Source organism: Raphanus sativus, chromosome 2 (genome assembly GCF_000801105.2).
Source record: "Raphanus sativus cultivar WK10039 chromosome 2, ASM80110v3, whole genome shotgun sequence".
In the NCBI taxonomy this organism is placed as follows: domain Eukaryota; kingdom Viridiplantae; phylum Streptophyta; class Magnoliopsida; order Brassicales; family Brassicaceae; genus Raphanus; species Raphanus sativus.
The window spans coordinates 38,738,956-38,755,926 of record NC_079512.1 but is presented as its reverse complement, the minus strand read 5'-3'; the positions used below and the strand labels follow the sequence as shown (position 1 = coordinate 38,755,926).

Below are 16,971 nucleotides of genomic sequence, written 5' to 3'. Positions count from 1 at the left end.
TCGATACTCATCTCGTGAACCAGATCATCGCTAACTTCTTCTACCGTCAGGGGATGTTTGAGATCGGCGACTGTTTCGTCGCCGAGACTGGTGAATCTGAGTGTACTACAAGGCAGTCTTTCGTGGAGATGTTTATGATACTAGAGGCTATGAAGGGGAGAGATCTTGAACCGGCTCTTAACTGGGCGGCGGCTAACTCTGAGAAGCTGAAGCAAGCGAGGTCTGATCTCGAGATGAAGCTTCACAGCTTACAGTTTTTGAAAATATCTCAAGGCCAAAACTCACAAGAGGCTCTCAGCTACGCGAGGAGACATCTCGCAGTGTACGCGGATAGCTGCCTATCCGAGATTCAGAAGCTCGTTTGTTCTCTCTTATGGGACAAGAACCTCGAGCAGTCACCGTACTCGGAGTTTCTCTCTCCCGTTATGTGGGACAACGCGGTGAGAGAGCTGACGCGGCAGTACTGCAACCTACTCGGTGAATCGTCTGAGAGTCCGCTGAGTGTGACGGTAACGGCCGGTACGCAGGCTTTACCTGTACTGTTGAAATACATGAACGTGATAGCGAACAAGAAGCTCGATTGGCAGACTATGGAGCAGCTTCCCGTGGCCGTGGAACTGCCCGGGGAGTTTCAGTTTCATTCGGTGTTTGTATGTCCCGTCTCCAAGGAACAGTCGAGTGAAGATAATCCTCCGATGATGATGTCTTGTGGCCACGTGCTTTGCAAGCAGACTATCACCAGAATGTCCAAGAATGGCGCTAAGACTTCTTTCAAGTGTCCTTATTGCCCGACCGATGTAGACTCCACAAGGTGCAAGCAGTTACACTTCTGACCGGAAGATTTGGAACTGAAAGTTCTGACCGGTGTTGGAATGTATTGCTGCTGTGTTCTGTTTCGTTTAAGGTTTTCATGTACAAAAATCATCAGGGATGGTTTAGATAATTCGGACATTCCCCCCACCATAAGAACGTGTTTGTGTTTGTTCAAACTTTCTAAATATAGAAATTCCTTACATTTCCAAAATTAGCTTAAATCTGTTTCCAATAGTCTAAAAGCTTTCGTTGTTCAGTTTGTAACTATTCCTCTTGGTTTTAGACATTTCAAGTTGATTTAGTATGAATGAGCCGAGAGTTAAATGTATGCCACACTAACGGACCGGCTCCAATAATTAAAACTCTTTCAAAATGCTTTGATAATAAACCGATAATTGATTAAATTGATAATAACACCTTATCCAATCCGGCTAACCGGTTAAGATGATAACAACCAGAAACCAAAGAAAGTAGCCAAGAACTACATCTGAAATAATGAATCGAGTATCAGATATATCAAGAACAAACTCTCCAAAAGACTGGTTGAAAATACACAAAACTAATCAAATCTGTGAGGCATGATGAATGCAAAGTCAACTTATTTGGAAACAAACCGTATGAACCGGTTTGCTATCTCATTTCTTTGAACCGCTCGCCTCTTCGAATTCAGCTTCAGGTGTCTGCTCAGTCCCGCTTGAACCTTCGCCACCTTCACCACCAGAGGTTCCAGACGAACCGGATCCCTTGGACATGTGTTCACCAATCTTGTTTGCAGCTTCAAGCTTAGCCTTTATGTCCTCGATTTGTTCACCAGCTATTGCTGTCCTGAGGTCAGACACTGCAGTTTCAATCTCAGAGGCAATCTCAGCAGGAATCTTCTCTCTGTACTCACTCAAGCTCTTCTCAACGCTGTAGATCGTGGTATCAGCTGTGTTCCTAAGGTCAATCAGTTGCTTCCTCTCTTGATCCTTGTGTGAGTTGAGCTCAGCTTCTTTCACCATTCTGTTGATCTCATCGTCTGAGAGACCACCTGAAGATCTGATCGTAATCTGTTGCTCTTTATTCGTTGCTTTGTCTTTGGCTGAGACAGTCACGATACCATTTGCATCAATGTCAAACGTAACTTCGATCTGTGGCATTCCTCTAGGCGCAGGTGGGATCCCAACGAGATCAAACTCTCCTAGACTTTTGTTGTCGGCCGCCATCTCACGCTCTCCCTGAAGAACTTTGATTCCCACTTGCATTTGGTTGTCTGCAGCTGTGGAGAAAACCTAACAAGCAAACCACAAATTAGCAATCTATACATGATGTAAGATACAATCTCGAACTATTATCTTCTCCAGGAGATCATTTACCTGAGACTTCTTTGTTGGGATGGTGGTGTTTCGGTTGATCAACCTAGTGAAGATACCTCCAAGTGTTTCAATACCTAGTGAGAGAGGAGTCACATCCAAAAGAAGCAACTCTTTGACATCACCACGGAGGATATACCACCTTGAATAGCAGCTCCCATGGCAACTGCTTCATCGGGGTTAACACTTTTGCAAGGGCTCTTTCCGAAGATCTCAGAGACTATATCTTGCACTTTGGGAACACGTGTCATTCCACCAACAAGAAGAACCTCATCGATCTCCTTAATCGACACTCCAGCATCCTTGAGACAGTTTTAGATGGAGAGAGGAAGGGTTTAAGGTCGGAGATTGATCAGAAAATGTTATGTATGGCTGCGCGTAGGGTTTAAGAGATGTTATATAGAGAAGAAAAATTCGTGGGCTGACTTTTTGACTTTTCTCCACGACTAATATGGGCCTTGCACGTGACGGCCCATCACGAAATATTATTTTAGAAAAGGAGTCCTTGATATTCAGTCGTAATTAAAAATATCGCTGTGTATTCTACACAGTTACTCTCCCTCCCCCCCATTTCAATTCAAAAATTCATCAACAGAAGTAGTAGTGTCTTCTTGTTCCTTGTTCGTGTTTTTCCCATCAGCCTCAAACGTTTTCTTGTCCAGATACTCCTCTTCAATAGTGTCTTTGAGGATGAAAAGCCGCTGAATAACGATAGGTTGGCTCATCTGTTTAGCTTCTCTAATGTCAGTCTCTTCTTTGTTGAGATGGTAAGCATCAAGCATTATCTTTATCCACTTATGCAGCTCCTTTGGCGTCCTGTGTGTATGTGTGTGTGTTCATACTATTTGTTTAGAATCAAAGGACACAGCAAAGTTTTGGATGATCATAGTTACTACTACTTACGTGTATAATGCTTTAGGGTCCTTAGCTTCATGGTCATCCCCAGGAGAGAACGCTGTTGCTAGAGCAGAGAATCGTTCTTCCGGGTCTGTTATATTGAGCAAGTACTTTAATAGTTTGATCTCTTTCGGCGTTATGCTTCTAAGACTGCTCTTTGTAGCTTTGTATAACTGATACATTATGTCTTTGGCCTGTTCACAAAGGAGTTACAAGACATGAGAAAGATTTTGTAAAGTTGAAAGCTTTGGGTTGATGTGATGATTACCTCGTTTGTAACGGTTTGAGACTCTTTAGCAGCAGCGTAAGCAGAGTTTATTAATAAGATCAATGAGGAATCTAGCTCCTTGGCCTTAGCAAGGCTCCTGATCTTTTCACAAGCAGCATCCACGGAAGTAGAGTTCAAGATATCATCAAACTTCGCTTGAGCGTTATCTAAAGTCTCAACGTTCTCCAATGTATTGTCGTAAGCACTCACTGCAGATAAACACCTAGCCGAAAGCCTCGCAACAGCTGCATCATAAAAATAAAAAAAGAGTCATGAAACTGTAGGAACCGAACCAAATAGATAGATAGAGAAGCAAAACATAGTTAAGTACCATCTCTGTCTTCTAAGCCATCAAGAGTTTCAGACAACAAAGCAACGTAGCGGAAAAACTCTCCAGTGAAGTCTCTGCGTCTCTTGGCAGCGATTGCGTTTATGTCAGTTGGGTTCTCTTGAATCTCCTTCAAAAGATCATTGTGCTTCTCCATTTCCTCATCTATCTTCTTGACTTTACTCTCCAGAGAAACAAGTTTCTGCTTCAGTAAAGGATCGGTTTCAGAACCAGCTCGTGTTCTGCAACGCTTGTAGAAGTTGACGCTGTACTTGTTCCACTCATCTCTCAAAACCAAATACTTCTTCCAGTCTTTAACTTTGGGTTTCTCGTTCAAGAAAAGATGAATGATCTTGTCGCAGAACTGACCCATGGTGTAGCCTTCAGCAACCTCAACTTCCATCGGATCCTCAACAACAGAGTTTTTCACTTCCGTACCTAAAACACCATTTTCATTTTCATCAAAAAAATATTCTGTAATATGACAAAACCCATTTTGTCTAAATCCACAGATGTTTTGAATTGGAACATAAAGGAAAGAACTTTATTGGTAATTAAAGCAGAAAATATGAGAACTTTATGAGCTTACTGGTAGTGGTGGTGCTGCTGGCAGTGTCGGTAGCAAAGGTGAGACTTGAGGTTTTGCGTCTCATTCTTTTTCCTCCATTGATGAAAGCAGAGGAAGGGAGAAGAAGGGTTTGAGGTTTACTGGAAGGGAAAAACAGTAACTTGTCTGGCGAGGAGATGAAGATTGATGTTTCCAGTAAATTCGCCATTTTTCTCGGACTTGTTCGTCTTTGGTGACAGAGGATAAGAAGAGAGACAGGGCCAGGGGTTGTCTTTATTGAATTTAGAAAGAAAAAAAATTGTAGTTTTTAAAAAATCTACAATAAATTTTGGGGCAAAACCGTAAAAACAGACACAGCTTGCATCATTTTGAAATTGAAAATATTACATTGTAGGTCATATTTACCGTCTTAATAACACTCAAGGTCACTTTGAAATTTTATAAAAAGATAGATGATATGGTAACATGACATCACATATTCATATGTCTAACATAACTTCAAAAGACATATTCGGGTGAGTATGTTTCGCATAATATCATAACATAGAGTACATGTATGTTCTATACATTACATGGAAGTTCAAAGCATCATTGATAATAAAAGACTTATTTGTAGGATAAAGACATATTCAGATCTTGTATTTCATGGTTTCTTTCTCAAACCCAATAGTTGGGAACTGCTTAGCGAACTCCTCCACGTCGTGGCGCAGCTTGGCTATCTCTGATTGGATGCCTGAAGACGATTCCATTGCTGACACAAAATCTTTCAGCTTCGTTCCTGTTTCATTTTAGAACACATCAAATGAGTTCTCTAAGCATTTGTTTATATGAATGAAACTGAAAACCATAGAGAATCAGAGAAATGAATTAACCTTGAGCTTCAGATTTGACTTTGAGAGCCAACTTCACAGCTTTGTCAAAGTACTCAGCTACTTTGGCAAAGTCTTCCTCAACAAAACCTCTGGAAGTGAGAGCAGGTGTACCTAAAATGGCAGAGAAGTTTCATGGAAAGGTTCCAAAACCAAAAGCATAAGTAAATGATTCTTATATACCCATTCTGATTCCACCGGGAACCATGGCAGAAACATCTCCAGGGACAGTGTTTTTGTTGGATGCAATGTGAACAGCTTCCAACACTTTCTCAACTCTAGATCCATCAATTCCCTGCAACCCAAAAAAGGAAAATCAGATAAATAAAAGAAGGAATTTAAAGTAAGAAGACTATGTAAATAAGTAAAGATCAAAGTGACCTTGGGCTTAAGGTTCACTAGAACCAGATGGTTGTCAGTTCCACCAGAAACAAGTTCATAACCTCTCTCCATCAGAGTCTGCAGCAACCAACAATACAACTTTTTAGAGCTATAAACAAACAGAACAATCTGCATATGAGTGTTGTTTTCTTCACCTGAGCAAACTTTGCAGAGTTACTCAGGACTTGCTCTTGGTATGCTTTGTACTCTGAAGTAGTTGCCTGCAATTTTTTAACAAACCATTAAAGAAACTGCAAATCCAATAAGGCAACGTTTTAGTTCCATTCAGTGTACCTGTTTTAAAGCAACAGCTAGTCCTGTAATAGTGTGGTTGTGTGGACCACCTTGAAGACCAGGGAAGACAGCTTGATTGATCTTGTCTTCATAATCATACAAAACCTTTAAAATAACAACAAATAAATGAGAGTGAAGATAAATATTTAAAAACATTTTTTTTTGTTTTGTTTGTTTACCTCTTTCCCTTGTTTGTTAATTTCCTTAACACCCTTTCTGTAGAAAATCATGGCTCCACGAGGTCCACGAAGTGACTTGTGAGTTGTGGTGGTTACAACATCTGCATACTCGAACGGTGAAGGAATCACACCAGCTGCAACCAAACCGCTTATGTGTGCCATATCTGCTAGCATCACAGCTTTTTGCTTGTTACACACCTGACAAAAAAAAGAAAAGAGTTTGGCTCAGAACTCAACTCTTGATTTACAAGAAATCTAATTGTGTTGAGATTGAATATTAATACCTTTCGGATGCGGGCATAGTCATACAGTCTAGCATAAGCACTTGCACCAGCAACAATCAGTTTTGGCCTGAAAAGAGTAGCACTTTTCTCCATCTGCAGATCAAGATTAACAAGTTGTATGATTAAACAATATGAATAATGACTTAAATCAATTAATAATGGAACCTGGTCGTAGTCGATGAAGCCAGTGCTCTCGTCCAAGCGGTAGGGCATTGTTTCAAAGAAGATAGACACAGCAGATATCTTCTTGGTGTCAGTCTGCATGAGATACAAAGAGAAAACAAACAAACAAAACTCTTTTTAGATCAGAAACAGTTGTGTACATTCATTCATTAACAGGATAACGAAAAATAATGAAGGTACCTGATAACCATGAGAAAGATGACCACCGTGAGGAAGATCAAGTGCCATGATTCTCTCATGAGGCTTCAACAATGCAGTGTACACATGGAAGTTGGCAGGAGATCCAGACAAAGGTTGCACATTCACTGTATAACCACATGACTCAGAATTAGCTCTCTATGTATCCACAAGTAAGAATACATGAGTAGAGTTGGTTTACCTCCCCACTTCTCAGGGTCTAACCGGAAAGCTTCTAGAGCACGCTTCTGGCACAAGGTTTCCGCCATGTCTATGTACCTTCAAACGAAGTCAAGATTGGTCAAACAAGCATGTCTAGGATCTGAAACTGAATTCGCGACTCTCTGATTGCAAAAAGAAAAAAAAAAAGAGTCTGAACATACTCATTTCCTCCGTAGTATCTAGCACCAGGGTAGCCTTCACTGTACTTGTTAGTCATCACAGACCCAACAGCTTGCATCACCGAGACAGATGTGAAATTCTCAGATGGAATGAGTTCAAGCCCCTTCCATTGTCTAGCTTTCTCATGCTCAATGATGTCAGCAATCTCAGGATCAACTTCCTCCAAAGATGCGTTCAGCTGTTTTGGCCACTGCAACGAACCAAAAACATTGCTTCAGCCGCAAGGAAACTAATCAACAGCTAAAAATTAAGACAAAAAGGGTTTAGAGAGAAGAAACAAAAGCTTACAGTGACACGAGATCTCTCCTTGTCATCGACAGCTTCACTGGGCAAAGAAGACTGTACGAAACAACAACCACAAATCAGAACTTACAAGATTCTGTCCTGATGATGAAAGCGGAGGATTCATAGGGGGTGTTACCATGTAGCACGAGGATGATCTGATAAGAGGACGAATAGGTTTGTCAACTGAAGAAGAAAGTCTCCTAAGAGCCATTGCCATCGCCATTTTTGCTCTGCCTCTCTCTCTCTCTCTCTCTCTCTCTCTCTGGAAACCCTAGAAACAGATTTGAATCGTGAAAAAGAATCAAGTGGCCTTATCCTCTGAAGAGAGCATTGTGGCCTCTGCTTTTGGCTGAGCTTTTGGTGGTTGCAATTTTTTTTGAATTTTTTTCCCTCTTTTTCTTTTTATATTTTTCTTATTTTTTTTTTTTGTGGTTTCTTGTCATTATCTCATGTCACAGTCTCTCCACCAACGTTTCCATTCTATATGGTTATAAAAAAAAAGACAACATATTAATATATATACTCAGGAGAGTATAATAAACACAGGTTTCCTTGTATTTCTTTTGTATTATATATGCTTCAATTAGATAATTAAAAATGCACAAGAGACATGCTTCGTTTCTTGATGTTTCTTCGTTGTTTCCAGTTCAAGTCCCTTATTCAAACCAAACGTTCGATTTGTTCTTCAATATCATCGTATCTTCAAACTTCAATCTGGTGAAATTTTTATATAATAATTAATTAGTATATAATATGCCTAAAGTGTTTATGTTCTTCTTCAAGATCAGGTTATAAACTCTACCACTTGCTGTTATTCGCTTCCTCTTGGTGGGGTCTCATAATCTGAATGATCTGGTTGGCTTAGTTGCAACCGAATTTGAGTGCGTGATTCATCATGCGCAACGATTAGTTCACGGTGTATAAATCCGTTTGTGTTTGCTGTATAAGCCTGAAAGACACATTACATTGAATGTTAAAGCCATCACTTTGAAGCTATAGTTACTAGAAGTAAATGAAGTTTGTTTATATATTTGTTACCTTTTTGTAGAGTTCCACATTTTCTTGATGAATCCTTTGTACTTTTCTTGATAATTCAACGTTTTCCTGATGAATGAGGTTCCTCTGCACCCACAAGCCAAAAACTCGCAAAATAAGAATTGCAATATATATATACATATAACTTGTCGTAACCTTTTGGCTTAGTTCTTGGATTTCACGAGTCAACATGTGTTCCTGTAAAATCCGGAAAAAAACAATAAATTATATAGAACTCTATATAAGCGATCTTTGAGCAATACACTCAACAGTATAAATAAAATACAAGGTATTAATATAGCATATACCTTTTTCATACGAACTCCACGCAAACTTATCTCAAGTTGATTCTCAAGATTGTTTAGTTCATTGACGCTCAAACCATTTAGTTGTTCCCCCATAATTTGTCTGCGTCATAGCAAATTAACATGTTATCATAATATGTATAAGTAAAAGTTTCTTATTTTCCTTCTTCATGCATATTGTGATTAAAGAGTAATTCTTATAATATGGTATATATGTTACACAGTGGTTGTAATTCAAGGCAATACCGGTGGTTTTCTTGCAAAGCATGCAATTCTTGCCTTAGAACTGCAGCTTCTCTCTGCCAAAACTACAACACAAACCGCAAATAACTTATCAAAAAACATATATATGACGCTGAATTTCATTTAAAATGAAAACGAATTGTCTTCACGTACAACCTATATAAGCCTATCCACCTCTTGACGTTAGATTTCATTTAAAATGAAAATTCTTCTTTTTTTTTAATGAAAATTCTCGTACAAAGTGACGCCTTGTCGTTGCAAAAGAAGCAGACATAACTCATTAAACTTCAAACTTTGTAAATTGACTAAATTCTCATTTAATATACACGAGTTTGAAACCTTTATCAATTTTAGCACATATTCTCGTGTTTGTCTAGCTAGATATGTACCTTTACTTCTGATTCGGGGTTTAGTAATTGTTGTTGTTCCATCTTGCTCTTGTTGTATCTATCAATAACTGACTTCATGCTGTTCACAAGATTGGATGTTAGTAACTTCATCGTGATTTATAATTCACTCACATCATATCAAATTATCACGAATATATAAGAAATTGTCCATGTGAAGTTGATTGAGAAACTTGAAACTCCTCCATTGAAAAACTTTTCATACATAAAAGGAAACTCACAGCCTTGAAAGTTTTGTGCAGTATCCTTAGTATGTACTATATAGACAATATAAGTTCTCAGGTTTTGTAATAGGCAATACATACATCACACACACACACACACAGCCTTTATATAAACAACATATGTAAATTAAGTGGACGGTAGTTTCTTTTTCAATAAAAATGCTTAGATGTGTATAAGCAATAACCTTGAGCAATCTAATCATCAGGAAAAGAAAGAAGCTAAACCAAGGTTCAGTCACAAATATAATGGAATTACTGTGGCACACTTTTAAAACTAAATCCAAGGAACAATAACATGTGTCAAGGCATATCATGTAGCCAGTTAATTTCAAGAATGGTAAGCTCAACTATGCTAAGTTTCATATATGTGTAAATAGTTCATGAACATTATGATACTTGAGATAAAACGATATTGACAAATATCTCGTATAATATAGGTTATCTTTGCTAGATAATCAAATAAGATATCAAATTTTTATTTCACATTATTTGCAAAAAAAAAATAATCACATCTATAGAACTCTTTTTACTTGGTTGAGCTGATAACTAATCATATTATAAATGGTTTTCTCAAATTTTTCAAAAAAAAAGTCAAGATAAATACAATGGTTTTATTTTTTAAGATTAGTTTTGATATATGTTTAATCTATACTATTACGATTTTTTACGTAAATCCATGAATATTAACGTCAGTTAATATAACTTTTTTGGGTAAAATCAGTTAATATAACCAACGTCGAGTTGGCTTAGTGGTAAAAGAGTTACGGCTGTAACTTCCGCCACCCAAATTCAATTCACGGTGGAAAAGACTATTTACAATACTTGAGTTCCCGGCAAAGAGATAAAATCAGTTAATATAACTTGTCTCTCCGTTTATTCTGTTAACCAGAGTTTTAACGATTAACTCAGCTGAAATATAAAGGTCATGGTCCTGCATATATAGTTTTAATATACAAAATGTCATCTGATCGTTCTTTCATAATAAATAGTTCTATATATACAAAAAAATATCTGGAATATGTTTATCATGCTACAAATAGATAATTCTATATTGAATTAGAATAAGGTGTTTACTAGTTTAGTTCATTGGTTTGAGTAATTAAAGTCCCTCTCCACACCAATCTTTCAATCCTGTGGTCTCAGTTTACAACTAATTTTCCATAATTAACTGATGTTTTGAGCATTCACTTGTTATCTCATCTACTCTTCAATCATATGTAAACTGTGAAAAGGCAAACGATGAACCTTAGCTATAAGTCACTGTCCACGCATGTATACACAAACATACAGATGCCTACACACAAGCACTCGCATAGTAAGCCAAGAAACAAATTTCGCAAGTTCTTTATATTCAAAGCTATCATTCTTCCTCACACTTCTCCTCATTTCCAAGCTTTCTTTGTTAAGAATAAATAAATATTTTGCCGGCTATACATATAGGTCGTATTGTACATATAGTAAAATGTAATAGGTTATACCGACCGAAAGATGCAAAAAAAAAAAAAAAAATCCACTAAAAATGAATAGATCACACAACTAAAAATCTCAGATATACCCAGTCCGAAGCATAAAATTGTATATAGGACACGCTTCCATATATATCTACACGATCAAAAAGATGTACAGATTTGAGATTGAATAACTGTAAAAGAGGAACCTGGAGCTGGCAAAGTCATAGAGCTTTCCGGTACTAGAGAAGATGATGAGACCGACCTCCGCGTCGCAGAGAATAGCTAGCTCTTTGGCTTTCTTGATAAGACCCTTTCTTCGTTTGGAGAAAGTGACTTGTCTACTCGTAGAATCATCGATCCTTTGGATTACAATCTTCCCTCTTCCCATCAATTTTATTCTCTAATTGATTCTCCTCTGGTTCTTCTCTTTTCTAGGGTTTTGTTTTTGTAGATCTTACAAAGACCAAAGGAGAAACGTAGAAAGAGAGGGACGAATAAGGGGAAAGAGAAAGGTAGAAATAGAAAGAGAATAAGGTTGAGCCAAGAGTCAACAATCTATTCGAGGAATAAATTAAGGATATATATGCACACACATATTATATACACACAGACTCACCTCTTAATTAGAGACATTTTGGTAGATTAAATATATGGTAAGTACCAAGTTTCTAGTCCAAAATAGTATTTTTATGCAATTTTAATAAAAGTAGAGGAATAAAAACAAAAGCAACTACGAAATAGAATGCAGTTCTTATAAAGTTCCTAGGTTAAAAAAAAAATATAGATATAGTTCATATGTGTGTATCTATATATAACTTTAGTACTCTTTTCATAGTTTATTATGGGAGATAGTGGAAACTTAATGGAATTGTTTGGATAAAAAGGAGTGAAATAATATTAAACGTATAGTGTGATTCAGGTAAATTTCCATTATCAATAACATTTCCTTTTTAACATGTCCGTACATGTTTATAGTTTGTTTTTAGTCTTTTTCAGATGTCATGTGGAAATACTGAATGGGCGCATCACAGGACTGCGTCTCTCTGACACAAAAAAAACACTTGCTTAGTATTTTGCTTTTCTTAAACTAATTATTTTTATTTGTGATAAAACAAACTTTTAAGATATTAAGGACCTTATTATGGTCATTGGGGAAAAGTAATAATTTTAATTAATGGATATGTACAAAAGATATTTACCCAAAAAAGTAAGAATGAGATCGAACAAAATACATAGTACAAATAGCCCATATGCATTTCTGTAAAAATACAAATGAATAAATTATTTTGTCAATGAAATTAGTATAAGAGAATTTAATAAGTACACGTGTCAGAATGGAACTCGGAGTTGCGGCAATTCACTTTATTAATTGTTCTGTCGTTTGTTTCCAAATATGGCAAGTAGTAAATATCACAAAACTAACATTTGTTAGTTCCGACACCTTAATGCTTAACTTTTAATATCACATCAAGCAAATTCCCGTCTAAAATAGAGCAAGGGGGAATGTATTCAATTTAACATTTGATGTGATTTGATTTTTAATAGAATTTTAGATGATTTCAATAAGTTGCAGAGATTTATGTGTTTTTTTTAAACACTCTAGAATCTCATCTAAAATAGTGGGATTTGAATTTTTATTTTTATAACTAAAGAACTCCCCTCAAACATTTTAGAAATACTTAAAGTACTCTAAAATCTTCAACTTAAATTTTGTTCAATAACAGTGAATTTTAAAGTGTTTTATAAAATGACAAGTTCAATAACACTGGATTTTAAAGTATTTTTTAAAATCCACGTTTGAATAATAGTGGATTTGTTATTTTAATACAAATCACTTCAAACTTCTAGTTGAATACACTCCCCTAATACTTGACTAATTATTATTTATACCATTACCAAGTTTTTTCTTTGCCTAACAATTTATACCGAGTTTGTATATTCTAGGATTAGTTAATGAAAAGTGACTTTCATCGATTTCTAACCCAACAATTTAGTGTTTGGTTATATTGTCTGTAACTGGTTATATTATTTGTTAACTTTTAAAATAACCCGGCGTTGTGCATATGCAGGTGGCATATTTGCACAAGATAATCAAGTCGCATGGTCTAGTAGTAAAAAGACTCCTGTTAGAATTTTTGCTATGAGTTCGAATAGTATTAGCTATCTATGGACGTTTTAAATGGCAAAACTTAAAATTTTATAGGTTTCGTGGAATGAGTCTTTGAACTTGAGATTTCCATGGTTATAGAAAAAGCATTTGCACAAGATCAACTCATTTTGTTCAAAAATAAACGTTTTATCTATATGGAAGGGGTCTATATGTATTTTTTTCTTGGGTCCAAATCTTTTGAACTTTTTCTTGTATATATTATATTTATAGAAACAAAACTTATTTTATAAATCCATAACAAAAATTCATGGTCTTTTTATTTTCTTAATTCAGAATACTGAATTGCTAACCATTGAGTCGGGTCTGATCGTACATGTAGAACTATAATTGAAGATATAATAATTGCATAATTAAAATTTCACAGAAAAGTTTATGAACTCTAAAAATATTTTGCAAAATTTGTATAGCAAAGAGTTTTACATGAGATTGTAACTATTAACAAAAAAACTATTAACTGAATATACAAAGAACATACGAATTGTAAAAAACGTCGACGACCGTTTTAAATTGTTTATTTGATTCGATATGATGTAGGCATATATTTAGCATCGTTACTCGCAAGTCATGTCCAACTAATCGATTGAATACATCTTATTCTCTTTTGGTTTACCTTAGGAAGAAAAAAAAGATTAATATATAAATATCAACCGAGAATCGACAGCATATTGGTAAAAGAAGAAATAGCATACGAGGTTTTGTCGAATCGAATCTAAACCACAATGAACTTGGATTGATTTTCGAATATTTTCTGTTAGACCGAGCTAGACCAAATCCATACCCTTAATCAAATTCATCAAGTTTATACCCATGAAATCTTAGAAGATTTAAGTGGGACCCAAATAGCAACATGGTAATAAAGATCTACTATGACCACGTGGGCTCGACTGCTTCGAACCAATCACATCTCGAATCTCAAACTCAACTGCAAATTTTGCTCTTTTTCTATTAACAACGAATCTTAAAATGCTTCCAAGTGACCTTTTGTGCTTCCAAGTGACCAAATCCCCAATTATCGTCGTCCTAAGATAAAAAGATTTAGTTTCACTTCACGCCAGGTGTCAATCATCAGCAAATCATTTCGATTTTACCAGTAATAATCATTATAATCTTCAATTTGATTTTTTTTTTGCCATCTAAAAGTATTGTATTAACAAAAGCTCGAAGGCCCAAAAGATTACAAGTCCAAACCGGACAAAACCATACAAACCCGAAAACTACACAACCCGAGAGGCCCAAACTACAGAGAAAATGTTAGGCCCAAGAACAAACCCTAATCGAAGGTCAGCGTGTCCACGCGTCGAGGTCACCTCCCACGTGTTAGGCAACACTGCCCCACTTGGGCACATGTCACAACCGCTTCTGCTTGGTCGACCAAACGACGGAACAAACGCCGGGGAAACAACCGATCAAACTCTCTGATCGTCGGAGCAATCCAAATCCAAACCTCTGAGACTTGTCCTCCGGAAACACGCCGGAGACATAAACTTCACCCATCATCTTCACCGGGACTCTTTGATTGGAGAGAAACATCGAAGCCAATTCCGAGTTCTTAGCCAGAGCCCGCGAAGTCTTCTTCACTATCCCATCGCTTCCTTCACCGGAGAATACTCTCGATCCTCCTGAAGCGAAGCCGCAAACACCACCAAGTCACAGCCGGAAACCGGAATCCAACAAGAGCTGCCGTCGACGCCGGAGAGACCGTGCGACGCAGAAACAGAGAGCCGACCGTTCACCCTCATCGACAAGGTGCAGCGTCGGAGACGAGGCCGACCGTCCATCATGCAAGCGATATAACGCCGGAAAAACAAAAAAAAACACAGAAAAGCCGAGCAAAGAAAATAAAAAACGAGGAGATCAAAGAGGCCGGACCGACGGTGGCTGTCGGAGCCCACCCGTCGGCCGGAGACAATTAGTTTCTCGCCGGTGCTCTAGAGAGAAGGGAGAGAATTCTTTTGTAGAGAGAGGTTTTTTCCCGATTATTCAAGTTAATCTTCAATTTGATTAAGTTCCAAGCTTTAGTTTTCTAGATATTTGAAGTTCAGAAAGAAAATTTCAGACAATTTCATTCGTTGTTTATTTTGTTTCTGTAAAGAGCCCTCTATATATATATATATATATCTGTAGTTGTGTTTTTATTTCTTAATTTACTATATAATAACCCTTCTTTTTTTGAGCAAACATAAGAACCCTTCTTAAAGATAAAATGTTTGCAATGACTAGACAAACACATGTATATAACTATATAAGCTACAATCAATAAGCTAATTGCCCAATACCAAAAAAAATAATAGGTTTCACAGATGACCTAAACATTGATAAAAATATTTGCTTACGAAAGTTTTTAGTGTTTATTACCACACCCTACTGACAACCTGTTTTCGAATATCAGATATGTATTCATTAATCATGCTCATGTGTATGAATATTATTCTATAAGTACCTAGCTATTTGTTTATTTAATATAGTTTTTATATAGTTTTCTCAGGTGATTCTTGTAACTTTACAGTTTACGCCAACTTAGCTATGTCATACCACTTAAGCGTGTATCAAATTTTGTTTTAGCATGATAACTTATATATCTATCAACTAGCACGATGAGATCATGGGTTCGAACCTGGTCGGCCACATAATCGTTAATTTTTGGCTTCTAGTTTCCATATTTTTAGGACCGGTTCTGGGAGGAAGCTTGGAGATTTGTAATTATCCATTATGTACGTTTGAATTGTTACCGTAAATTTCCATATTTTCATGATAACATTTTCCAAAAAGGCATGAATGTAAAACACCTGTTAGTTGTATACAATATATTTTCTGGTCAATGCTATCAAGTTCACGTGAGAGGATACTAGCTCAGAGTAATAGTGTGAATGATAATTAACCTTATTTAGATTATTGATCAGACCAAGAAAAGAAGATAAGAGGTGTTGTCCCTTTTGACGTTTTAAAAATTAAATCCCACATGATCTTTCGGTCTATAAAGTTTTAAATTTTATCCTCTTTTATAGATTTCCGAAGATAATTATTATAGTTAGCAATTGCAAAGGTCGAGCTGAAAAAATGGCATTGGAACTTGAAGACTGGTGGTAATTGTACCAAATGTTCCAAAGTTGTTGGCCATTATTTCATTTTTACATGTTCTTCTCTGATTGCAATTTGTACTCTGTTACAACGGAAAGAATTTTAAGTCGGATACACTTTATTACCAACGTAAATCTATTGGAATTGTTTTTATTTTTGGACAGCCAAATCAACTGGTATCGAAAGCTGAAACTTAAGGATATACCATGATTTAATATTTTCATATGATAAACAAAGGAGTCGAGATCAACGGTAACACTAGTTGAAAATGTCATCATAACTCACTAGCATATTAAAATTTTATAGTTCAAATAATGATTCCTTACATGATTCTTAAAGTAATCCACGAAATGTGAGAGCATGATTTAAAGCGATAGTGTGTTCCATTATTGAGTTTAGCTCAAAAGGAATTGACAATTAATTTTTACTCAAGAATGCATTTGTCATCTACAAATTAATTAATTCAATCGATCATAATATTTGATCGATCTGGCTTTCCTTTAGAGTAATCTTACCTATACAGTATTTATATGCTGGAAAAAGAGTTAACACTAACGGTAGGTGAAGTGTGGATGTACTTAAAATAAAATTCTGGAAGATATCATAATATATATATGCCTATATATATTCCTTTTTGCTGAAGAGATGTCATAAACTAATCACCTATGGTGATACATATATATATATATATATATAAGCTAAAAATATCAGAAATCTAATATGTATATATAGACTATATATTATGAAATGTATATATGATCCACTTTTATATACTGGG

General features: G+C 36.3%; 4 protein-coding genes and 1 pseudogene across 5 annotated transcripts; 1 reads left to right on the top strand and 4 right to left on the bottom strand.

Moving 5' to 3' along the window:
* Positions 1–14: 14 nt before the first annotated feature.
* LOC108841420 (protein RMD5 homolog) lies at positions 15–1,024 on the top strand (the record flags this gene model as incomplete). Its single annotated transcript, XM_057003770.1, is given in 1 exon segment — positions 15–1,024. A coding segment is annotated over 1 exon segment (819 nt), but the record flags the coding sequence as incomplete, so codon positions are not given.
* Positions 1,025–1,197: 173 nt separating this feature from the next.
* Positions 1,198–2,476, bottom strand: LOC108839594 (heat shock 70 kDa protein 9, mitochondrial-like; annotated as a pseudogene).
* Positions 2,477–2,650: 174 nt separating this feature from the next.
* On the bottom strand, positions 2,651–4,490 carry LOC108841421 (uncharacterized protein At4g37920). The gene is made up of 5 exons (XM_057003768.1): positions 4,248–4,490; positions 3,662–4,096; positions 3,331–3,575; positions 3,069–3,256; positions 2,651–2,981 (listed from the first exon to the last, which is right to left on the bottom strand). Exons 1-5 carry the CDS (start codon positions 4,432–4,434, stop codon positions 2,738–2,740), a joined length of 1,299 nt encoding a protein of 432 aa, XP_056859748.1. The 5' UTR covers positions 4,435–4,490; the 3' UTR covers positions 2,651–2,737.
* Positions 4,491–4,736: 246 nt separating this feature from the next.
* On the bottom strand, positions 4,737–7,603 carry LOC108841422 (serine hydroxymethyltransferase 1, mitochondrial). Its single transcript, XM_018614180.2, has 14 exons — positions 7,417–7,603; positions 7,284–7,334; positions 6,977–7,185; positions 6,796–6,872; positions 6,597–6,721; positions 6,399–6,491; positions 6,234–6,326; positions 5,950–6,147; positions 5,771–5,875; positions 5,632–5,697; positions 5,477–5,554; positions 5,279–5,390; positions 5,099–5,209; positions 4,737–5,004 (listed from the first exon to the last, which is right to left on the bottom strand). Exons 1-14 carry the CDS (start codon positions 7,501–7,503, stop codon positions 4,856–4,858), a joined length of 1,554 nt encoding a protein of 517 aa, XP_018469682.1. The 5' UTR covers positions 7,504–7,603; the 3' UTR covers positions 4,737–4,855.
* A 185-nt stretch (positions 7,604–7,788) lies between these two features.
* LOC130508324 (agamous-like MADS-box protein AGL21) lies at positions 7,789–11,496 on the bottom strand. Of its 2 annotated transcripts, XM_057003772.1 has the most exons (8): positions 11,152–11,496; positions 9,253–9,331; positions 8,867–8,928; positions 8,624–8,723; positions 8,472–8,513; positions 8,319–8,402; positions 8,083–8,229; positions 7,789–7,994 (listed from the first exon to the last, which is right to left on the bottom strand). In XM_057003772.1, exons 1-7 carry the CDS (start codon positions 11,331–11,333, stop codon positions 8,092–8,094), a joined length of 687 nt encoding a protein of 228 aa, XP_056859752.1. In that variant the 5' UTR covers positions 11,334–11,496; the 3' UTR covers positions 7,789–7,994; positions 8,083–8,091. The 2 variants fall into 2 exon arrangements, with proteins under 2 accessions (XP_056859752.1, XP_056859751.1); XM_057003771.1 differs by having other exon boundaries at positions 8,319–8,513.
* Between the last annotated feature and the right edge of the window lie 5,475 nt (positions 11,497–16,971).

Bases quoted from the DNA above. Each gene is read 5' to 3' on its own strand.
- LOC108841422 (XM_018614180.2), bottom strand. From the start codon at position 7,503: ATGGCGATGGCAATGGCTCTTAGGAGACTTTCTTCTTCAGTTGACAAA. The intron at 7,186-7,283 runs GTAAGCTTTTGT...GGTTCGTTGCAG, and splicing joins AGGAGAGATCTCGTGTCACT to TGGCCAAAACAGCTGAACGC. The intron at 5,555-5,631 runs GTGAAGAAAACA...TGGTTGCTGCAG, and splicing joins ACTCTGCAAAGTTTGCTCAG to ACTCTGATGGAGAGAGGTTA.
- LOC108841421 (XM_057003768.1), bottom strand. From the start codon at position 4,434: ATGGCGAATTTACTGGAAACATCAATCTTCATCTCCTCGCCAGACAAG. The intron at 3,257-3,330 runs GTAATCATCACA...CTTTGTGAACAG, and splicing joins CTCAAACCGTTACAAACGAG to GCCAAAGACATAATGTATCA. The intron at 2,982-3,068 runs GTAAGTAGTAGT...ACATACACACAG, and splicing joins GACCCTAAAGCATTATACAC to GACGCCAAAGGAGCTGCATA.
- LOC130508324 (XM_057003771.1), bottom strand. From the start codon at position 11,333: ATGGGAAGAGGGAAGATTGTAATCCAAAGGATCGATGATTCTACGAGT. The intron at 8,724-8,866 runs GTATTGCCTTGA...GCTATGACGCAG, and splicing joins GCTTTGCAAGAAAACCACCG to ACAAATTATGGGGGAACAAC. The intron at 8,514-8,623 runs GTATATGCTATA...CGGATTTTACAG, and splicing joins GTGGAGTTCGTATGAAAAAG to GAACACATGTTGACTCGTGA.